This window comes from Haplochromis burtoni, unplaced genomic scaffold (assembly GCF_018398535.1).
Source record: "Haplochromis burtoni strain Fernald_Lab_line unplaced genomic scaffold, NCSU_Asbu1 Contig_78, whole genome shotgun sequence".
Classification (NCBI taxonomy): Eukaryota; Metazoa; Chordata; class Actinopteri; order Cichliformes; family Cichlidae; genus Haplochromis; species Haplochromis burtoni.
The window spans coordinates 786971-811063 of NW_024582439.1; the positions used below are offsets into that span (position 1 = coordinate 786971).

The 24093-nt window shown below is 42.8% G+C and overlaps 1 protein-coding gene across 5 annotated transcripts in view; it reads left to right on the top strand.

The window, feature by feature from the left end:
• zfyve9a (zinc finger, FYVE domain containing 9a) overlaps positions 1 to 24093 on the top strand; it is a 38566-nt gene extending 14473 nt beyond the window's left edge. For 2 of the 5 annotated variants that reach the window (XM_005924568.3, XM_005924569.3), the window contains exons 4-19: positions 484 to 1907; positions 2801 to 2900; positions 4494 to 4694; positions 5936 to 6087; positions 9212 to 9341; positions 9722 to 9844; positions 10953 to 11108; positions 12166 to 12390; positions 14748 to 14830; positions 15008 to 15112; positions 17067 to 17217; positions 17380 to 17460; positions 17614 to 17776; positions 19688 to 19793; positions 20266 to 20442; positions 20662 to 24093. In XM_005924568.3, the coding sequence (XP_005924630.1) occupies positions 484 to 1907; positions 2801 to 2900; positions 4494 to 4694; positions 5936 to 6087; positions 9212 to 9341; positions 9722 to 9844; positions 10953 to 11108; positions 12166 to 12390; positions 14748 to 14830; positions 15008 to 15112; positions 17067 to 17217; positions 17380 to 17460; positions 17614 to 17776; positions 19688 to 19793; positions 20266 to 20442; positions 20662 to 20823 (3539 nt within the window). In that variant the 3' untranslated portion in view covers positions 20824 to 24093. The remainder of the gene's footprint in view (positions 1 to 483; positions 1908 to 2800; positions 2901 to 4493; positions 4695 to 5935; positions 6088 to 9211; positions 9342 to 9721; positions 9845 to 10952; positions 11109 to 12165; positions 12391 to 14747; positions 14831 to 15007; positions 15113 to 17066; positions 17218 to 17379; positions 17461 to 17613; positions 17777 to 19687; positions 19794 to 20265; positions 20443 to 20661) is intronic. The other 3 variants (XM_005924570.2, XM_005924571.3, XM_014334305.2) reach the window with 3 other exon arrangements.

Below are 24093 nucleotides of genomic sequence, written 5' to 3' on the forward strand. Positions count from 1 at the left end.
CTCAGTTCAACCCCTGCTTTGTTCCTGCCATTTATAGCTTTTTCGATCACCTGGAAGTGTGTATCTTTGTATCAGTTCTCTGTGGCTGTTCTTGTGAGGCTGCTCAAGGGTTCATGATCTCCTAACCACTTCCTCGTATTTCAGATTTCATATGTTAAGCAGGAAATTGGAAGCTGTTTGGAAAGTGTAGATAGATGGTTGTGTCCGGCAAATGCAAAGTGGAATAGGGGACTACATCAAGACAAATATTAATTTATGTCTTTATAGATATTAAATGGTGCAGACTTCATAAGACCAAGCATGAGCACCAATTTTTCTGACATGAGGATGACAATACCAGTTTAGACATTAATATTTTGGTTGATTTAGTAAAAAAAAAAAAAAGTTGTAGATATAATTTGTGAGTACATTAAAATACGTTCAAAGAGCTTCTGCTGAGATCCATACAGTCTTCCATTTTCCTTTTTTCTTTTTTCTCTGCAGATGAGACGGACACTCCCATTCTTTCAGATGCTAAGTGGACCCAGATCCTGGCCCCACCAACCCACATGCTCTCTTTGAACCCTGCGCTGGCTCACGCAGACCTCAGCCCCCGGGAGAGTCCCCTGTCATTTAAGACCCTCCCCGACTCATCCTCCACCCCTCCCTCAGGGGCTGATCCGAAAAGGCATCCTGGTCCCGAACCTCCATCCTGGGCAGAGGAGAGGCCGGCAGACGTCCACAGCCCTCCCCTCCCCCAGCCCAATATCGGCAAACTGGTGGGCACCGACGACCTCTCGCCGCCCCCTATGACGGCCTCTGACAACGTGGAGAATGGCTGCCTGTCCAGTCCACAGCTGGATGCCCTCAGCAAAGAGATAAGTTCTCCTGCAGACATCCAGCTTGGTGATTCTGGCCAGGAGACTAAACGTGAAGAGACAGCTGCCTCGTCCGGAGGAGGAGGCTCGTCTGTCAGTCACACTCGCTTCAGCTTTGAGGTTGGATTACAGGAACAAACACCCTCCACGAAAATTCTCCCAAATGTGGAACACACGGCACAAAATGGGGATGATGGCAGTTCAGCTGCCTTACAGGACTTTGGCCTAGAAACGCAAACTAGAATTTTAAAAGAGGAGCAAGGGGAAAGTCTCCTGAATGGAAGCAGGGTTGTTCAGAGTGGGTGCGAGTTGGAGGAGAACGGTGCGTCTCCTTCGGACAAGGTTGGGCTGGAGAAGGAAAGGAGATGTGGTCCAGAGGGACAAGTAGACCAGCACCACAGAATAGCAAATCTTCCAAATGGTTTGGAACAGGAGAGCGGGACCAGCTCTAAGCCTCAGGAGGTGGAAGAGAGGGTAGAGGAAGGTGTTTCCCCCTCTCCTGTCCCCTCAAAAGAGGACTCTGTAACTGAGGAGAAAGAAATGGAGGAGAGCAAGCAGGAAAGCGGCGAGGGAGGAGTGGGGGGATCAGGTTGCATCCAACCAAAACTCAACAACCGGCTGCAGCCGGTCAGCATTCCCTATGGAGGCGCCCGACCCAAACAGCCCGTCAGCCTCAAGCTCCAGATCCCACAGCCGTTGTCGGGCCAGGTGCAGAACCTGCTCAGTCCGTCTGCCGCCAGCAAGAACAAGAACCTCGAAAACCAATGCCGGAAAGGCACACCCTCCGAAACGTCGCCTGGCGGGACTGACCAGAGTGCAGTCAGCGTGAATGGAGAGGGCATCATCCACTCTCCAGCCCTCATACCCCCAGAGAGCCCAGACAATGATCTCCAGGCAGGGCAACAAGGTGCTCTGTGCAGGAAACCTACCAGCTCTCTGGGAGAGGTCGCCCCTGTGTGGGTGCCTGACTCCCAGGCTCCAGTCTGCATGAAATGTGACGTCAAGTTCACCTTCACCAAGAGGAGGCATCACTGCAGGGCCTGTGGCAAGGTCAGTGGTGTACTAAAACTGTGCTAATCTAACCCATAAAGAGCAGTCTAGCTATAATGAGCTGTTACACAACAGTGTATCTCTGTGATTATGTTGTTTTTGATGTTTAATTAATCTTGTAAGTGTGCACCAAAAGTAGGCAGTGTTTTAATGTTAAGCAAAAACAGAAACGGCGAGATGGAAAAACATGTGGAAATAGCTTTGATAGATGAAGGAGGTAAATTTAATGCAGGGCTGTGATAGACATTTATTTGCTGATAGTTGGGCAGGTAGCTTTATAGCATTATGCCCACCCACACACACAAAGCAGGTTGTCTGCACTGTGCTCTAAGCTGAAGATGCAGTCGCTGACAGTGCAGTGGAAAAATCGGCGGACTGCTACTTAATTTCCCATGGTAGTAAACAAAATCACACACGCTCCTTGCCACTTGAGCAGGGGGGAGCTGGCACTGCAGTAATACTAACACCTGCACTGGGGCTGCAAACAATAGGCGCAGCGGGAACCTCGGTGCACCCTCCACCACAGTGCTAGATCCACAACTAGATTATAATGGTGCTGCGTGGCTCTGAAATTAAAAGGATCATCTACCCTCTGTCTAATTATTTAAAGTACATGATACTGGAAAATGACACGTAATGAGGTACTAATCCATTGAAAGAAAAGTGTCGTGTACGCAGCTGCAGCTCACTGAAGCGCTGGCTCAGTACATGAAATCAGTGTCCATAAAACGCTACATTTCCTGCACATTTAATGACAACTTTCTGGACGTTCTTTAATTAAAAAATAATAATAATAATTTTTACGTTGAAGGTGATGATGTCATGTTGGAGGTTTGGTCATATGTAGGATTCTGGTGTGAATAATTTTTCTGTCTCTCCGTGTTGTTTTTAAGGTGTTCTGTGCGGCGTGTTGCAGTCTGAAGTGCAGGCTCACGTACATGGACAGGAAGGAGGCTCGTGTCTGTGTCACCTGTCACTCTGCTCTGACAAGTGGTGAGCATCATTGCAAGTACTGCAAGGTTTCTTCTTTGCAACTTATGAAATCAGATGTTAGAGATGCAAATTGCTAAGTGTTTCCTCCGTATCCTTTTAATTAATTTAGTATGTCCAGATAAAACCTTTGTCCAATTTTACATTTTCTTTATTTGCAGTCACACAGTAGACAGCGGTATATAAAATCATCTGTGTTTATACAGCTTTCCAGTGTAATTCCGCTTAGAAGTTTGTTTCTTTCTTTCTTTTTACATAATTACAGAACACAAAAACAGACCATGGAGTATTACTTGCTTTAAGAAAGAGAGAAGAATTGGAGAAATAAAAGTGAAATAATTTATAAGAGACTAATAATAGAATAAATAACAAGATTAAACAGTAATAGGGACATGGTAAGATGTGCTTTCTCTCTCGTGGGATCTTATGGAAAAAGCAATTTGTTTTTATTTATTAATTTTTCTCCACATTATGAAGATTGTATAAGCAACACACAAGTTCTCTAAGGCTGGGCCACCTGGCTTTAGAAATGCGAGCCGCTAAACTCGCAGATAGTTTATTTCTGCGTTTGCAAATCCAAAAAGAAAGTCTTTCCAATTGAAAACCAAACTTGTTCTGAATAAAGTGTCTAATTCTGCATGACGTTTGCACCACAAAGTTTGAAAACTTTTGAAAAGCCTGAAATCCAGTTCAGCAAGTTGTACTGGAACAGTGCATGACATAATATACAGCAAAGCATCACAGCTTTATGCAAAAGTAATCCAGTAAATGCTTCAGAAGAAATAAAGATCGGTTCAATAAACAGAGTAAAGGAACAGGTGTATTGAAAACCTGATTTGAGGCGACAAAACAAAGCGTGTAAACGAAAAGGGTACGAAGCAGAAACACGAACGGTTTTTGACCATGCAAAGAGAAGATCAAAAAGAAGTTGATCAGAGCTTCTTAATGAATAAAAATGCGATCTGTCCAAAGGTTCAGTAGTTAGCAGCAGTTTGATTTTATCTCTAATGTGGCGCAGCTTCTGTATAGATAAATCATGTTTACAGCACACATTTTGACACATCGTGCTATGAAAGGAATGGGTGATATTAATGACTTTAATTATCAGTGCAGGTCAGTCCAGGTTCACTGATTAATGACTTAATAATGAGTTTTAATAATAATGTTGTTCGTTGGCGCCTTTCAAAGGATTCAAGGTCACCTTAAAACACAAAATGAACAAGAACAGCATTAAAAGAGATTTAAAATCCAAGAATACTATGAATGTAAAACGTACAAAACAAGATGGTTACAGCTGATATGCCAATGTAAACAGATGGGTTTTGTGCTGCGATTTAAAGAGTGTCAAAGAGTCTCGTTGATGAGCTGAGGTGAAGCACAGCTGTAGGCTGTAGCAGCTTTAAGGCTGAAGTGAAGACTTACAGGCCTCATTAGAGAAAATAGTAACACCTGTGAATTTTGTGCTATGAAGGAGGACCTGCTTACAGGAAAGTCTTCTAAATTCCCCAAGAATTCTCCCGGTGTGAAAAATGTCTGTGTACTTATGTAACGCACGTCGACTCCTAATGTTTACTGGTGCCATTTTCTCTCTGTCAGCTCAATCATGGGAGACGCCGGCTGCTGCGAGCAATCAGAGTCCAAACCCCAACAACCCAGCCGAGTACTGCTCCACCATCCCCCCTCTGCAGCAGGCTCAGGCCTCTGGGGTGCTCAGCTCGCCCCCTCCAACCGTCATGGTGCCCGTGGGAGTCCTGAAGCAGCCTGGCAACGAGGGTACGACCTTTACGGCGAATAAAAGTACTCTTATGCTAACATCTTTTGTAACCCTTGAAAGTGACACTTTGTCCTCTGCAGATTTTTCCTTATATGCTGATATTTCATTTAGTGTGTGTGTGTGTGTGTGTGTGTGGGGGGGGAGAGAATCTCAATGACAGTTTTAGCTTTTAACAGTCGATATAAATCGTAATGTAATCGATATATTGTGCTGTTTATTTCAAAATAATCATTTTTATGGCTCAGTGCACTACTTTCCCAACTGTTTACATTTCTAAATGATCACATTCACCCCACATCAGGCAGTAGTAGCTATAAAATTCATATGTCCTCCTCCCCCAAGTAAATTTTAATTAAAAATCCAAGGTAGTCCACTTAATTACATTTCTTTCTTAAAATAAATCGACTAGTAGGCAAACGATTTATTTATATAGCACTTTTCAAAGACAAGAGCAACTGTTTTGTGGAAAATAATCACACAAAAATTAAAAAGAATGTCCCGAGAATATACATTTAAATGAAGAAGACAGAAGATTATTACATTGCAGAATAATTGATCAATAATACAACAATAATTGATCAATTGATCAACAGCTGTACAAGAAGCAAAAGACAAAATGTAGACTGCTCAAAAGCCAAACTGCCATAAAACATGTTCTTTGGATAGTAACAGATATGTTTCTAAGTGATTTTTCAGTCTGTATGACCTCCAGACCTCCCACAGGTCAGGCTGCACAGCCTCAAACACTCCACCGCCACATGTCTGTCTACTTTCAACAGCATACTGAAAAATTATGTATTTTAATATGCTCTAAAATCCTCTAACTTCACGTTGAAGCACCACAGATTTCCTGCTGCGAGGAAGGTGAAATCCAAGGTCAGAGGAGAGGTCAAAAACTCAAATGGAGATGACATAAGATTCGAAATTGGACAGTTGAATTTCATGCTTGATATCAAACTGGATGAACAGTTTAGGAAAATTGGCATCAACCTACTTCAGTTGGCTCATTTCTGCCAAAATTCAGGGGTCGAAGTGCCTTTATATTTATGTTATTCCAGGTTTCAGTTAATAACTTTTTGTCAACCAATACCCTTAAGTGTCCTTTTCAGTTCTAGCCCCACAAAATCATTTGTGTGGCTTAATTTATTTTGAAAGAATTTTGGCTGTAGCCCAGTGTAATCATATTAAATAATTGTGATCTCAGCATTGACCAAAACAATTACGATTGATGCTTTTAATTTGACAGCGTGTCTTTGACATTCAGGGTCCGTCTCACGAGAGCAGAGGAGGGTGTGGTTCGCCGATGGAGTCCTACCCAATGGTGACGCAGCAGAGTCACCCAAACCGCCGACCTCCAGCTCGGCTCCCTCGCAGTCACTCGCCATCAATAAATCCTCCACCTCTGAGTCCACTGAGGTAGGCTTGGCAGCCCCAACTAATACTATTAGGTTGGCTATGTATGGCCCTATTTGCTACTCTGCATTTTGCTGATGGGAGTCACAAAGAACTCTTTATGTGGTGTTGTTGGTGGTATGCTGGCTCGGTCTCAGACTGTGACAAACAGCAGTAGGTCAAAGGAAACATTCCTTGTTGCATTATGAGAATTAGAAAATCCACTTGATTGAAATGCTTAAAGCTGGAATGTGCTTTACTCGGGTCACTCAGCTTGTTTCTAAGTGGATAACAGAACAGCAAGCCGTATCCGGTTGTTTCTGTGGTTTTGGTGTATCGAGCAAGTGACTCCCTGTGAATCCCAGAAAGTCTTATTATGCTTTGTAGACAGAATGTGAGCTTAAAACCAGACTTTAACATGTGAAAGTCAATGTGAGAATTCAAGTCTTGGTGAATTTGATGCCAGAAATTCTTCACCAGAGAAGACGAGCCCTTTAGTTTGACCGGAGCACACGAAAGGCATCTGCTGTGCATTCATGACTGTTTTCATGGTTTGCTTCTCAAATAAAAGCGACTAACCTAAAAAGGGCAGAGTGAGAGAGGCTTTGGTTCAGGCCAGAAGAAAAAGACCCTCAATCAGTTTTTCATTTTACTTATCACAGGGAAGAGTACGATGGAGCCAGTGAAACAAGTTAGATGATGTCCTCTGCCGCTGTGGAGGAGCTTTATCAAATCTGACAAAATGACTCAAGCTGCATAAGTAATCACATTTTGGTAGATTTATAACAGACCGGTCGCAAAGTCTTTGAAAGAAGGTCGAGAGCAATTAATATAAGATGCTATTAATTTATATTGAGCTTGTTCAAGAAACTTAATGTCGAGATAGCTGTGGTCTCTAATGTCGACCCAATATTTGTCTTTAAATAAAATTTAAAGGAACTTTATTGTGTTAGTTTTCCAGTGTGACGATTTCATTTTTGGAATCTAGTAAAGTAGCTTTGCATGATTTACAGGTCATAATAATCCTTATTTATCTTGTAGACTGTAAATAAATGATGAGTGTAGCCATCACCAGGAGTAATGCAAGAGGCCACCAGGATATCCGGTCGTTAAGTGATGACGTGACGAATCCTACTTCCGGTCCTAAAGTAGTCTGCGTTTAATATGGCTTTTGTGTTGTTAACATGTTTAATGTTATGTATTTTCTTCTATTTAATCTCAAAAAGCTCCTAAAACAGTCAGTGATCACTGTTGACCTCCCTTGGCTTTTATTACCGCTAATCATTTATTTAAGCTCAGTTTTTAAAACCTTAGGATGTAACTACAGCCCAGCCCATGCAGCAGTATAAGAATGACTAACCTCGTATTGTGGATGGATTATCTCAGTTGTTCTCCTGGCTGAAGTTTGGTCCTTTTACAGCATCCTGCCATGCGATTACATTTGTTCCTGACCACCGAAAACACTCACGTTAACTTTTATCGAGTGGAAAAAAAGTTAGCTTGTTTAGATTATGCTAACATAGCTGTGTCGCTAGCGGTATAGTAGCACATCATTTATATACCAGCTAGCCAAACTTCAGTAACCTTACAAACGTCACTGCTGTTTAGTTTTCTGTCTTCATTTATGTTGGAAGTGATAACAGAGCTGTACGTTTTAATTTGTTTCCAAAACCCCGCAGTCAGGACATGCTATATTGTATTTAGATAGAAACTAGCGAGCTAACTTCCTGCTAACTGCTAACTCCGTTAAATGTCATAAATTCCGTTTTCATGGATGCCTGGATGTTAGACTCAATTCTTACACCTGGTAGAGCAGAACGCTGATCATTTTATTAAAGATGAAAGACTTTAGACAGTTTTTCAACTCTCAGTAATGCCACAGTGATCGTTTGATATATGGACCTGCAGCAGAGTTTAGGCCCAGACACGGCTAGTGACGTCAGACTTTACGACCGGATAACATTAGTCTTTTGGCCACTGCTACATTATTTTTTTTTATGGACAGAAAATGTCCATATTTGGACAAGAAGGTGGAATGCTAAGTTATCAGCTAATGCTCACAATCACGGTTAGCAAGCTGCATTCATAAAGTATAGGGTTGCAATGTACAGGCACTGAGCAGTGCCAAGTAACAAACTAATAAAGTATTCCAACAGGAAGCCACAGGAATATTAGAATTCTCCAAAAGGCACCAGCAGCACAACTCTGGTCTAATTCAGTGGCACACACAGCGGTCAGCTGTAGCACCTGTCAGTCAAGGGAGCTACGGTTCCAACTTGAAGCCTTAGAAAAGTCAAACAAATAAGTAAAGTGGTGAAAAAAAACACCATCACACACATACAATTGTAATGAAATGTCCACACCAAACAAAACATGTTTATTTATTTTTTGTTCCAGGCTGCAAACAGGTTTCTTCTGATTGGCTGCCCCTCAGAAAACAGACAGAGCGGTGTGTGGCTGGCTTCAGCTCACAGGGATTAATCATAATAGATGCCTTTTAAATCTCTCAGGCTAAATTGTTTTGGATCATTACTGAACAGTTCAATAAATGTAAAAATCACATTGGCAAAAATATCCAAGGTAAAGTTTAAAGAGAAGTGAATGAGTTCATAAGCAGTCGCCCGTCTACACATCCAGCGGAGCAACAATTAGTATTTTTGTGGAGTTGTTTTCTGCCCACCTGATCAGCGTGGCTCTAATTTCTACTCCCTTACCCTCTAACCGGCTTTCAGCTGCTGAGTACTCCACTCTGCTTTTACAGCACAGTCACACTGCTGTGGAGTAACAGTCTTAGTGAACTAGATGGTGAAGTTATGAGATGCTGTCGAAGCTGTGTGACTCATGCTCTCCACCTGCTAATATTGATCATTGCAGCTTTAAGGATATAAGGGACCAAATGGCTGAAATGTCAGTTTTGTATTGTTTCAAGTATTTTTCTTCTTCTTGGATTATTTTAAAGAGCACTGCTGATATTTAAATCCAACCTGCTCTGTTATTAATATATAGTTACACTTAATGCTTGTTGAACCTGTTCTGCCAATCTCAGCCATAGTTCCTGAGTATTGTCTGTATTATTACATCTCACTGTGTGTTATAACCTTCAGTACATCTAACTCCACACCCCCCCACCTCTTCTCTCCACCCTCAGGCAGCCCATACCCCTGTTGCCCCAGTGGGCAGCCCCGTGGGCAGCTCTCTCAGCCTGATCCCGGAGGATGGGCTCCCTCCCATCCTCATCTCCACCGGAGTCAAAGGAGGTACGGGAGGCCACATCACAGGTGCTTGCCCTCATCCCCACCGTTCTGCTGCCTCCTCATTGCTCCGTCAGCTGCCGTTTTTGTGCTTTTCTTAAATGTTGTTTCTCTCGTGCTTATACCGTCACCGCTCATGTTTCGACCACTCATTGCTAAGAGGGGGCGGGGGGGGTGGGTTTGAACACGGTAATGCTGTGGTTATAAGCGATTGCTTGGGAGAGTTTTTAGCTGCTTCCTAATTTGATTTTGTACTCATTTTACCATCTTCAACCCTCTCCTCCTCTCTCTTGACTCTCATTCTGACATCACCGTCTCTCATTCTCCGTTCCTCTCATTTATCTTAACTTTGCCTTGACTCCTCCCGCTACCTGTTTCTTCTTCTACTCCGCTCCGACCACCTGCAGATTACGCAGTGGAGGAGAGACCGTCGGAGATCGTCCTCATGCAACAGTTGGAGGAGGGAGGCCCAGACCCACTGGTCTTCGTGCTCAACGCGAACCTGCTCGCCATGGTCAAGCTTGTCAACTGTGAGTTAAAGCACTGTTCTGGGGGGAGGATTTTTGGGGGGTTTTTAAAAGAAGAGGAGCAGCAGTGAGCGTAGAGTCAGACTTCTAAATTAATAATTTTTTGATGACAAAAGGGAAAAAGGCAAAATACATATTTGGACTATATACATTTTTTATGATGGCTGATTTTAGCTCTCTTTTTTTTCTTTTCTTGTGAATTACTGAGTAGCCATGCTCAAACATGCTCAAATGCCTGAGGAGTTAGGACGTAGAATATGTACTGCCTGGTTCACTTACTGTATCTGTTAAAGTAACAGCTTTTTGCCATTCACACACACACACAGCTCTGTTACACAGATGTTCATTATGCATTCATTCAGACATTCCTGAAAGAGCTGCCACGCTAATGCAGTGTGTGGCGTATAAGAAGAAATGCCACAATACTACTGAATAATACTCATAAATGTGTATCACAAATCATGATTTATAAATGTTGTCTCATACCGTTTGTCCCATACATCAATACTTTGCATTATGTATGACAGTTTTAAAAATCTGGATTGCAGAGTTTCTGGGTTAAGCCAATGAGGAGCGCCTTAATAATAATAATAATGGATTGCATTTATATAGTGCTTTTCCACTATTCAGTCACTCTTACATTCACACACTGGTGGAGGCAAGCTACAGTTGTAGCCACAGCTGCCCTGGGGCAGACTGACAGAAGCGAGGCTGCCATATCTCGCCATCGGACCCTCTGGCCAACACCAGTAGGCGGTAGGTGAAGTGTCTTGCCCAAGGACACAACAACCAAGACAGACAGAGCAGGGGATCGAACCGGTAACGTTCCAGTTACAAGATGAGCTTCCCAACCCCCTGAACCACATTCTCTAAAATGACCAGGAGGGGGCAACACCTGTGGTGGCCCCCTACTGACAGCTTTCAAGTTAGGGTTGTGTTGTTTGTAAAACGTGTTATGAATATGTTGTTCGGCCTGACTGTATATGGTGGTTCTTCTGATTTTTTTTTTTTTTTAAATGGATTATTATTCATATAAAACATGTTAGATCACTTCCGTAAAGGGGCCTCTAATGTAGCTGTGCCCTGACACGTTTTCCCTCTAACCCCACAGACGTAAACAGGAAGTGCTGGTACGTGACGACTAAAGGGATGCATGCCGTCGGCCAGGCCGAGGTCGTCATTCTCCTCCAGTGTCTGCCAGATGAGAAGACCATCCCCAAAGACATCTTCACCCACTTTGTGCAGCTCTACCAGGAGGCCCTCAGTGGTAAGAACAACATCAGCAGCTCCACCAGGATGCTCTCATTTCCACCTGCACCGTGGAGCCACTCATTAGCGGTTCTGTCTAGAGTCCACAGGTGGGGTGTCTCAGTCGGGGGCCTGCCCTGTTAAAAATGAGCAAACTCTAAATGTAGTGCACAAGAGGAAAATGTCTGAGCTCTACTTTTTGCTTCATAGAGACCACAGGTGCGCCCAGTCGAGCTCAATTTGGAAATCGGGTTACCGTCCAACACTGCTGTGTCTGGTTCATGAAAAATGGTCCAAACATTAGCGTCCTGCTGTCAGGTTGCGCCCCTCCAGGCGTGACTCCTCGCCACCGCTTTGCAGTTCGTTTTTTCTTTTCTTTTTTTAACCTCCGTATGCTGCAAAGCAAAAACTGCTAATATCAGCTGACTTTGACGGCTCGCTACCCTCAGGCTGTTTCCTTTTTCATATTCACACTGGAGCAGTTTCAAGTTTGTGGATGGGAGCCATATTGTTTGTGTCTGTCTCGATTAGGTCGGCGTCCGTCAGGCCTCGAGAAGAAGTGCTGGCTTTAGCAAGTCCTAACTGCTGAGCTTTTTCCTGCCATTAGGATTATTATGTTATGTGCCATTTAAAGGCGTGGATCTATCCCACAGATAATTAGAGACATGAACCCTTTTATGGGTAAAATTAAGTTGTAGAGTGAGCAGGCGAGCCTTTGGTGTAGAACTTAATGCAGACTAAACAAGGCTGCTTAGCCACACTGAGTAATCCCTGAGCCTTTCATATCTGTCTCCTCTTCTCAGGACCAAAGCTCTTCCCTTCTTAGCTTTTCATTTGTGCTCATTTTCTTACTTTATTTTTTTCTTCCTCTTCATCTTTCAATTTTCTGCTTTTTGCATTCCCTGCTTTTTATTACATTGCTCCCAAATGCCTCTTGCATTACTCCTCTATTTTCTCTTTCCTCCCTGCTGTGCTTTTCCTCTCTAATTCAATCAACCCCTCCTCTTCCACCTCCTTCCATCTCTTATATCACTAACCACTCTCATTCCCCTTATTTTTCTTCTGCTTCTTTTAAGGTAATGTGCTGAGCCACCTGAGTCACTCGTTCTTCACGCAGAGCTTCCTGGGCAGCAAGGAGCATGGCGGCTTCCTTTACATCAGCCCTTCCTTCCAGTCGCTGCAGGACCTGCTCCTGCCCAACCCGCCCTACCTCTTCGGGATCCTCATCCAGAAATGGGAGACGCCCTGGGCCAAGGTCTTCCCCATCCGCCTCATGCTGCGGCTGGGAGCAGAGTACCGATGTGAGTTGAGAAGAATACGAGGCTCCGTACTGTGCCGTCACGGTGATTAAGAAGTAATAATGATGTGATTATGTTGTTTTAATGGCACTCAGACATGTTGCTAAAGAGCTGAAGTTCCCATTTAGTTTGATATGCAAAGAAAATGAAGCTGAGCAGTTTAAAAGCACAGACAAAACAATCCCAGATGTTGGATGTGATTTACAAATCTGCCCTTACACTTTGTGCACATTTGTTTTACCCACAAAACCTGTTCGTCACTATTTTTACCAGATTTTTTTTTCTTTACGGTGTGGACAGACTTCCTCAGATGATTCATATGCACAAATGATAAAGGTGCGGGCGTCTTCGGTGTCTGACGTGAAAGAACGGTGGACATATCTATGGCTTTTCCTCCAAACACTGGTCCTGTGTGGCACAGTGAGTGAGGCTCAAAGTGTAGCCAGAAACTAAGGAGGGCTGTGTCACAATATGACCCCTGCTGCCACATCTGGTCACTAACCAACCAAATACCTTGACAATTAATGCAAAAACAAACTGAATATATAAAAGCAAAAGATTCAAAACAAAAAGTTTGTTAGAAGAAGAATATTGGGCTGTTTCGGCAGCAGGAGCTTGTTTGTAAGGATGCGTTCTCCAGCTGTTGTCTTGAACCATCCCAGGAGAATAATGGCAGCCGCACTTCAACTCAGCAGGTATCATCAACGTGCAGTCAACACACATCAAACTTTTTACCGAACTTTATTAGATCCAAGTCACACAGGCTAATGTGCTGTGAACTTATAAATCTCTTAAAATCACTGAGGTGACTTAAATGCTTTTTTGTTAACTAAAGGCAAATAAAACACTATTGTTTTAATTTTCCAAGGCATAACATTTTTTTCTTGACTTCTCTCAAACATCTTCACTAGTTTCTTAATAATACACCTGTTTCCCTATTGGAGTTTCTCAATCGGCGTTATCCACACATACAACACCCGGTTGCCATGGAAAAGTGAATTGCTCATATTACTTCCTGTTTAACAAACATTTCTGCACATTTTGTCATTTTGTAGTGTTGCTGGGTACATCACTTCAGTTATGTTTGTTTCTTTTGCTGTACTTCACAACCACAGTCACCTCAAGGTGCTTTATGTAATAAGGTAATATTAGAGAGAAAGATGATCCCTGTAAGAGCAGAACTTGGCTATGGTGGGAAGGAAGGAGTCTGTTTTAGGAGGTAGAGGCTTCAGAAATTTGAATAGTGGACTGAAGTGAAGTGGAGACGCAGCAGATGTTTGTAGGATTGAGTTAAAATGAGCTGAGGTTACTCCAAAAAACGTTGCTCCTATTTCAAGCTTAGACAGCACTGAGGTCCCTGGGAACGTTAAGTGTGTGAGTATCCTGTAATGGTCTGTTGGGTCTTTATGGTAAAATATTAAGATCTAGAGAACTTAGTATGTCAGCTGACTTCATATCATGGATTCCCACATGAAGGAGGGATTTAACGGCGACGCTGCTTTCACCAAATCTTCTCTCACAGCCAGACCTGCCAGTGCCGAGCACCGCCGGCTCGGCTCTGTGAAGCGCCTTGTCTGCATCCAGCAAGCACGGATAGAATACATTAACAAAGCCGCACACAGTCGAAGCTCTTAAACACAAAACAGTTGCGCAGCCATGAAATCAGCCCACCACACAAACGGCGCTCTTCTCCACGCTCTCACCTCTTACCTCCGGCGCTGACCAGCAGAAGGCCGAGAGACTCGTCAGCACGAAGTGCAGATTGAGGCTGAGCTTTATTTCTTTCTTTGCTAATGAGAGTTTATACTGAGATCTCTTTTTCCCCGGCTGTTTGCAGTGATAAGGCTAAAAATAGTCATCTAAGAAGCTTTAGTTGCTGAAGGAAATAAGCAGCTGCTGTATTTTTTATTTATTTATTTTTTCACTTGTGGATTAGGAGTTCACTGTGTGTGATGCGTGGGGTCTCTTGTTCTGCTCATTTGCATTTATGGATGAAGAGGAGGAAAAAAAGAAGTAGTGTAACATTGAAATACCTGGAAAAAACCTACAGACCACAAAGCCCCGGAGCACTAATGAAATAAAGAAGCCGCTATTTTCTGCTGCTTGCTAATTCATAAGGAGTCGTCACAGCAGGGGAGCCACGTGTTTGATTTGGCAGCTTTTTGCGCAAGATTTCTGACACAACTCCAGAGGGATTTCTGTCTTCTGTCTCCTCTGAGTTCTTTCACTTTTTAGGGGATTGTGTAATGAAATCAGCTGTGAAATTGTTTTGAAAATAGCAAAAAATATAAGTCCATGAAACCAAATTTGTGGAAGAGGAAGATTCTCCTGTAATCACCAGTAATCATTGTGTTCTGCAGTTTATCCGTGCCCGCTGTTCAGCGTTCGCTTCAGAAAACCGCTCTTTGGAGAGACCGGTCACACCATCATGAACCTGCTGGCGGTAAGTGCTTTGTTTTTCTCTTCCTGAGCTCACTTTTTAATTATTTTAAAGGTTAAAGAGCCCCCCGCTATATGCTGGGTATCTAAACAGGAATGTAACCATTCAAGTGATTTGTTTGTTATGATGTTCATTTCAGTTCATTTATGTTTTGTTTTTTTTTCTTTTTCACTGTCCCAGGACTTCCGTAACTACCAGTACACGCTGCCGGTGGTCAAAGGTCTGGTTGTGGACATGGAGGTGAGGAAGACGAGCATCAAGATCCCCAGCAATCGCTACAATGAGGTGAGCGCCCATCCGGTTGTATTTATTTTCACACAATAATGATAGAGAAAATGATAAAGATTTCCACTTCATAGTGCTGCTTTGTCACTCATTCTACACACTTCAATCATGCAATGCAACCACAATGCTCTTCTTCACCAAATCTCTGTCTGTCCCTTACATGGTGCATGCATACATTTAAAAACCATCACCGTTAACAGCAGGCTGGTGAGATGCATTAGCTAACTTCACAGTTAGAATACACTGAGGAATATGGAAGCCTGTTTCTGCCAGCAGAAATTTTGACCTGCTATTTATTTATTTATTTATTTATTTACTGGCAGAAACAAACTTTCATAGAGAGAAACCCTAAAGGTGATAAACGAGAAAAAGGTTCCTCTGGCCATCCAGCGTGTTAGTCTCTGCATGTGAGAAGATTAATGGTGTAAAAATTACATCTATACATTTAAAGTTAATGACCTGAAACCTTTGCTGTGTTTCAGCAGTGCTTCAAACTCAGGAACAGGGGACGTTGTTTGGGTATTTTTCTTACTTGGGATACTTTCTTCGTAATAATATAAACGTTTTAACGCTATTCATTTAGAACTGAGCGAATCACAAGCCTGATGTTTAATTACATTGAAAGTCACATTTCAAAGGTCTCATACCTGTAGTCGCCTTGGTCATAATTCTTTGGTCCACCTACGATTGACGTTTGATTTACCACAGCTAGAAATCAACATTATATTCAGGACATGTCCTGAGATTTTATTGGAAACATTCACTGCCTCTAAGTTGCATAAACTTTGGTTGCGTAGTTTTTGTGTAATCTCTGACAGATGGACTCACAGCTGCCTGTATACATTTGTTATATGGAGTCTTTAGTTTCAGTCTTTCTCAGTGTGGTCACATTTCTTTAATCAGCATGAAAGATTTAGTGCACGTGTTTTTATTTAAAACTGGGATTTGTTCACCTGTTCTGAACTCGTTATATCCTGATAAACACCATTTATAATGAATAAAAAGACTAAAGTTGGTGGTGAAAGTAATACAATCCAAACTTAAACAAGCAAAACCTACTTAGGAAGCTGAATGAAATTTAAAATAAACAGAAATTAAATAAGAATTACAAAATGAAATAAAATTACAGAAATTATAAAAGAATGTTATAACTCTGGCTTGCACTCCACCTCTGTGATGGATCTGTTTTTTGAGTGTTTGTCTTTATAAAATGAATAGAAAGTAAAATCCTCGCATTAAACATTAAAAACAAATTCCAGAAAATGAAGGAAAGCAGATTTTCCTCTTATATAATTCATATTTAAGCATTATTTTCAGGATCAGGCATCATTTTTCAATCTTCCAACATGCAGACTCCCTCCATCAGACTAATGACATCAGTGAATGAGGCTGACTGTGTGTAGGTGCTGCGTGACAAACTCTCTGGAGTCCCTGCAGCTGAACATGAGGTGTGGGCTGCCCACGTGTTATAACGCTGCTGCCTCGAGGGTGTGAATGAACGGCGTACCAGAAGAAGTGATACGCGTTTGGGTGAGAAATAAAGCCGCGGCGGAGAGTGCGGTGCCGGTTGTAGCGTTTGGCTGTCGATGCGGTAACAGATGGGAACCCAGTAATGTGGAGCGGGCACTGTTGCTCAACAGCTTGCAGTCGAGCTTTTTTAGCGCAGCGAGTGGTTAAAACCCTCCAGATTTTCAGTTTTATTTCTACATTTTCAAAGGACGGCTTCAAAGAGAGGCAGAGGCAGGAGAGTTAGCAGAATTAATATGGGAGATCTTTCGGCTGTTGATATCCACCCATGACGTGTCCTTTTCCCACAGTCTGTCAGCGCCGTCCCGTTTAAACTGAGGACTTTACCCACAAGCCCACTGCAATTAGGCTTAACCAGGCAGCCTCTCTGCTCCACGCACGCACAAAGGGCTACTTAATTAGTCATGCATATTATTTGTCCTTGCAGCTGATGAAGGCCATGAACAAGTCCAACGAACACGTGCTGGCCATGGGGGCGTGTTTCAACGACCGGGCCGACTCCCACTTGGTGTGCGTCCAGAACGATGACGGGAACTATCAGACGCAGGCCATCAGCATCCATCACCAGCCGCGCAAAGGTGCCGACTCAGAAACCGGCTCGACCGTCACACTTGAGACCTCCTTTATCTGCGGCTCGTCTGGAAGGCTGCGATGCCTGAAAATCCTCCCCCTGACTGTTTGTCTCATCTGTTTGCCTGAAAGTAGCTCAGCCTCTTACTTTATCTCTTTGTTTGTTTCAGTTACTGGAGCCTGCTTCTTTGTGTTCAGTGGTGCTTTGAAAGCCTCGTCTGGCTTCTTAGCCAAGACCAGCATCGTGGAAGGTGAGAACAGCGTCAGCAAAGCTACACGTTGGCTGCAGAAATGTTGAAATTAGTCAAAAGAATTGTCACTAAAGTTAAAATAAATAAATAAAGTAAATAATCATGATCCTCAGTACTGAGTAAAGCAACTGAGCAGCTTTTTTCCTCCTATAGATGGCGTCATGATTCAGATCACAGCTGAGACGATGGACTCTCTACGTCAAGCCCTGAGGGACATGAAAGACTTCACCATCACGTGCGGTAAAGCTGACCAGGAGGAGAACCAGGAGGTCGTCCACATCCAGTGGACGGAGGATGATCACAATTTCAACAAAGGGTGAGATGGGGTGGAGGGGGGAGGGAAGTCAGGAGGGGAAGGGGAGCTGGAAGAGATGCATTTATGTCACGGACAATTGAACTGATAGCTTCCCGGGCGCTGCATTTACTACTTTGCTATAAAAAGTCATTATGCACGCCGGGGGAAGCCCTGTGAGGGAGAATCTTAGCAGGGTGGAATGATGCAGTCTGACACGGCTGTGAGATCCGGACCGCTGCAATCAATTTTAGAGCAGGATGATAAAATCTGCTCATTTAAAAGCGACTCTTCACTGTTCAGTCTAATTCAGACCTGTCACCAGATACGATATGACTTCATTAAGAGGATATTTTCACTGCACAGAAGCTGTTTTAACCCTCAGCCACTGTCACACAATCTGAGTTGGTCTACAGTATATTGTATATTGCGCTCTTTTCTTTCATGTTTATTCATAAAATAGAACAGCCCACCAGAAGCCTATTGCTGCATAATTAAGGAATAGTTCAGGGTCACCTGATCCAGCATTGATCCAGTGACTGAAACGAGCTGTTTTAGCTCATCTCCCTCTAAGACAGCTTTTTTTTTCTGATTGGCTGCCCCTCACAAACAGATGATCTGAGCAGCAGGTGGGCTGTATGGCTAAGATGACCATTTAACTACACATTCGTTCGACACTTAATTTTATACAGTTAAAGCCTTTCACTCAGGGCCGTTTACAGTTAACAGATAACCTAACATGTGTTTCTTTGGACTGTGAGAGGAAGCTGGAATAGGGCTGTTCGATATAACCATATATATCGGATGACGATATAAAAACGTCTATCGTTTCATTTTAAGCTATCGTTTGTTTCGTGGTGTCGCAAAATAAACTGTTTACGGCAATATTTTTTTCATCGTTTTGATGGTCACTGTAGTGGCTATATTAATTTCTTAAAGTTCTCTCTTTCTCTTATATTTAATATAACTACACTACAAAGCGCCTGTTTTTATGCGTTGTCCTTAGCAACAACAACGGTAACACCATCGCGTGTCCGCTTGTTTATGTTCCACACAAACCTTTCACAATAAAGCTCAAGATCCTGTTGAGACTTTTCAAAATAAACTGAATCACGTGAAAGAGCAGATTATTTACGGATGAGAAGTAAAAAAAGAGCCTCCAGGTGCTAAAAAATAAAGCTTAGACTCAAACGTTAGAACAGGCTTTTCCCCGCAGCACGCCGTGTAATAAAGAAAACGGCGGCCGTTACCACTTATGTCTAAAAATGTATAGTTTCATGCATCGGTTAAAACACGACCGCAGCTGGAAACACTTCCCGCAAGTCGAGCTGCCTGAGATTCACATAATTTACAGAAAATGTTACATTTTTGTGATTTATATCGTTATCGGGATGATAGAATTCTTATATCGGGATATGAGATTTTGGTCCTATCGCACAGCCTAAGCTGGAATACCCAGAAGGAACCAGTGCAAACTCCACACAGAAGGAGCCCAACCAGGGTTCAAAGTTCAAGGCACCTCAGTACCAACTGAGGAAAAACGGCCTTAAATGGAGCGTTTAGAGCAGCATGACCTTTAAAGGCGTCCACACAGTGGAATAACTTAATGATGCAAGGCAGCGAGGTCTCGTTTAACATTTGCCCAGGAACCGTTAAAAAAACAAACTGGTGTTCGCTCACACAGAGGGCAAAAAACCCTGCAATTTTAAAAATCAAAAACAACCAGCAAAAAAAATGAGCTGGCTTCGGCCTCTACTTGATGCTTTGATGTTGGTGCTTTTGCTGCTCCAGCCGAGCAGCTGGCAGGTCAGCGCTTTGCTCAAGGGCAAAGGGCTCAGATGCTGCAGAAGCGGTTTATTTGGGTCTCCCACAAAGAATCAGCTTTTGCTTACTTGCGCGCTTCATTTGTAAGTTGTCTTTTGTGTGTTTGTTCAGCGTCATCAGCCCAATCGACGGGAAGTCCATGGAGTCCATACCCAGTGTCAAGATCTTCCACGGCTCCGAGTTCAGAGCAAACGGCAAAGTCATCCGCTGGACCGAGGTACAGTCTGCTCATTTTACCGAGCGCCAGTGAGGAAATCAGGCCACCACTGAAGCCTCTCAGGACAGACAGCTTAAACTGTTTTAACCTTCATCCCGCGAGGCTGCAGCTCCATTAACTCAGGCTAAAGTAAACTCTGATGACACACGCCAGCACGCCATGATAATTTCTCCTCATATACAGTAGGAAGATGAGAGGATTTAACATATTGTGTTAATACAAGTTCAAGGATTGTTTTATTTAGAGAAAAAGTTGAGTGCAGCTTTAAGACCCTGTTTTTGTGCTCAGGAGGTTGGGGGGGGAAAAAAAAAAAAAAGAGGTCAGTTTATCTCAAAAAGTCTGAGTCACCTTCCTCTGCTGTTCTAACCCAATCTCCTCATTATCACATATTACAAACAACCCCAAAAATATATGTATCTGTTTTCAAGTCTGCAGATCTTATTAGAAAGTTGTTTTTCTGTGCTGCTCTCAGGTGTTCTTCCTCCAGAGCGAAGACCAAACCAGTGTCCTGAGCGACCCGGCCGACCACAGCCGCCTCACGGAGAACGTGGCGAGAGCGTTCTGTATGGCTCTGTGTCCACACCTGAAGCTGCTGAAGGAGGACGGCATGGCCAAACTAGGACTGAGGGTCACTCTGGACTCTGACCAGGTAGGACTCTGAGAAGGTTTGTTTTATAGATGTAGACCCTGATGTGTAAACAGACCTTTGCATCAACAACGGAACGAATCCTTCTAAAGACTGAACCCTGCCACAGTCCACATTATTTTTCAAACTCTTCATAAATCTGCAGAAAACCATCAGAAATCTGCCCGATGTGCCAGTTTACACTAGATCTTTGGTATGACTTCACCCTTTCATTCTCCGCAGGTGGGTTATCTGGTCGGAAGCAACGGCCAGCCTCTCCTGCCTCAGTACCTGAGCGACCTGGACAGCGCTCTGATCCCCGTCATTCACGGCGGGGCGTGTCAACTGAGCGAGGGCCCGGTGGTCATGGAGCTGATCTTCTACATCCTGGAGATCATCTCTTAGGAACTTCAGACATCCCACCAACCTGCACCCCTTCTCACCTCCAAACTTCTTCTTCTTCTTCTTGTTTTTCTGACATCATCTCCCTTCGGCCGTTTGCACTTCAAAAGAGCCCGAAAACTGTGCCGTGCCCGGCAGGGTAGCATTCCTCAAGCCAAACCTATGCATCCACCCACGGTCTGAGGAAGCTCTGAATAGGATCACCTGTCACGCCAGTCAGGATGTCTCCACAGATCACACTGTGTCCGTCCTGATACCCACACTTTTGCTGCCTCTGAGAAGCTGCCACGCAACGAGCGTCAGGCGGCCGATATTGTGCAGTTTGTCCTCAGATAGCGAACGCATCCAGGAAGGGATGAAGACACTAAGTAAAATTTTCTTATCTCATTCGGAGTTTAAGTAAGAAGAGTGTTTATTACAATGAAAGGGTCACAGGGTGTTTAGCCTTGTTATAAATTAGTAAACCAGTGCCATTAGAATAGTGTCTATGAACCTAAAAGCTGAGCGTGATGAATTGTGGGATTTATTAAGCCTCTCAACTTTTCTCTTAAATGCAGCTTTAGCTTCATGATTTTAGACAAATGAGTGAATTATGAAATGAGTAAAACCAGGGTGTGTGTGAATAGGATGATGAATTATTCTGTCTATTATCAGAGGAGCTGTAGAATTAACAATCTGCAGAGCTGCAGAGTTTTTAAGGAGAAAGCACTCTCTCCTTTCTACCAGACACAAACCCGTAGTGATCAGTGACGTCTCTGTAATTGCAGCCGTCCTCACAGGTCAGGACACCCTGAGCTCTCGTGCATTTTCACAAAGCGGCAGATTATTCCCTAAAGGTCGCCTTAACACTGTGAGAGTAAAGCTGAAACGGCCATGGCTGCACAAATACAAACGAATCAACCAGAAGTAGTGACTAAATTATGAGCAGAACTGTGACAGATAGGACCTCTCCTGCAGTGACACACAGCCTTCAATCAAATGCTATGAGAGAATGGAGGATAATACAGCCTTTAATACCAATTGAAAGAGCTGCAAGTTTTGGTTAAACCTGCTGCAATTCTGCCCTTTGGTACATAAAGCAGCACTCCAGAGCTCAAAATATCAGTTGGAGCCAAATAGTTAATTTTGGTCTCTAAACACAAAAGAAATCAAATAAACTACAACAGCGGTTCCATCTTATAATCTAACCTGCAGATATGTTTTGACCCGTTAGACTTAACACTATTTTATTAAAATCTGCTAGTTATGAGCTGGTCATCATATGTGAATCACATTGCGATGCACGACATGACACTGGTGATTGAGCACAAACAGTCACCAGGAAGGTGTTTGCTGAGGTCGCGAAGAATGAGCCAAGAGCCAAGCAAGTTTTTTTTTTTGTTACAGCCACAGGACTCGCCCCCTGGTGGCCATTACAAAAAATGCACCTGCACAGCGATGGAAACTACATTCATGGCTCCTGCTCGGATGCTCCTTAAGTGTGGGTATCGGGACTGACCTCCTGCTTCCTGATCGCACATCACTGTGGCAGCCGGAGGTCCTGAAGCATTGAATTCTGGGTAAAACCTGCCTCTGTGTAGCACGGATGCTGGTGCAAGGGAGAGTCATATCCGTTACTGAAAAGTTTGGACTATTTCTGTTTCAAAACAGTAGTAATCATCGTGGAAGGAGGTGGTGATTACTTTCCCTTTTTTTTTTTTTTTTTTTTTTTTTTGCACCGTGGTGCTCAGTGCCTGCAGTAGTGTTTCATCAAGGGAGAAAAGGAAAATGAAAACCATTTCAGATTCACTTAAGCTTTACTCATCAGTCACCAGATGCTTTACTTCACTCGTTGTACATACTTTTGTAGGCAGGACGATTTCTCCTTGATCACACCTGAAACATCTGTAGCCTCCAGAGATCCCAGTATTATCGTTCAGACAGCTGATTTAAATAAAGGTTCTGATGCTTTATCGATAATCAATCTGTACATAAATGTGCGAAGGGGGGGAGAGTCAGGTTTTAATCTCATCAGTCATTCAGTGTTGGTTCAGCAGAGGTCGAAAAAAATCTTCACCTCATTTTTGTCTTTTTAATCATAACGAGAATAACTGATAAATATAATATTATTATATATAAATAAACTGTATTAACTTGCAGATGCAGTGCACTGGATTTAAGCCATTTACAGGAGAGTTTAAAGTGAGCATCAGGGCGTCCTGGAAGTAAGAGGTCAGTATTTGTCGAGACTTAAATGACCCGAAGCTGAATGTATCTCATCTCAAGTTGTCTGCATCCTTCCAAACCTCGAAGTCAAGACTTCTCTAAACACCCTGAACCTCTGAGGTGTTTTCTAAAATCAGGCACGTTGGAGGTTCACCGCCTGATCTGGACTCTGCTCTCCTTCAACAACATGGACCTGGACAAGAAGTCTAAGAATGTATTCCTCATGTTTCTGTTTAAATCTGTAAAATGTGCTCTTGTTTCTGACGAGACTGATCACAAAAACGAGAAAGAAAAAAAAAAACCCCACCCTGCTGTGTTTAAAAAGCTCTGTACAGTAACCATTCTGCATTATGCTAATTTCTCCATCGTTAATTGTGCTGATGTAAAACAATCTCGAGTGAGAATCAGACAATCAGAGGAAAATCTGCAGAAGAGCCGACGCTTGAAGTTTAAATCTGACCTGTAGCCGCTCTGCATTCATTTATTAATCAGAATCTTTTAGGAGCTACTGTAGCAAAGTAACGTTTAGTTTAAAAGGAAAAAAAAAGGTCAAAGTTCACCACTTCTGGGTTATTTTACTGTGATCATACCAGAAGCAGTGTGGGTCAATCACTGTGTTTCTTTTAAAAAAAACAAAATAAATTAGCATAATGAAAAGGGGGGCACGAGGATCTATTTTTCTGACTCGCTCTTTTGTTACTGTTTAATTCTTTTTTTCCTTTTTTGCATTATCTGAAGTGTGCAATATGCCCGAAATCCAAAAAAAGAAGAAAAAAAGGTGCAATTTGTTTGAAAAAGTAGCATTTGTTTTGTATTCAGTTGTAAGATGTTACTGTTTAAACCTATAACACTGCATGCAAACAGAAATGAGCCAGAAAAGGCGACTGGAGCGAGTCAACTTTGCATTTCAACAGTCAGAAAATTCTCCACAAAAATATGAACTTGTTCAGTTCTTTATTATTATTTTTTAATAAATCAGTTTGAAAAGCCAAAAAGCCTGTTCATCTTTCCCCCTCCTTTGTCAAAAATACTGTAGTATATGTAAAATAAAAACTTATAGAAAATTGA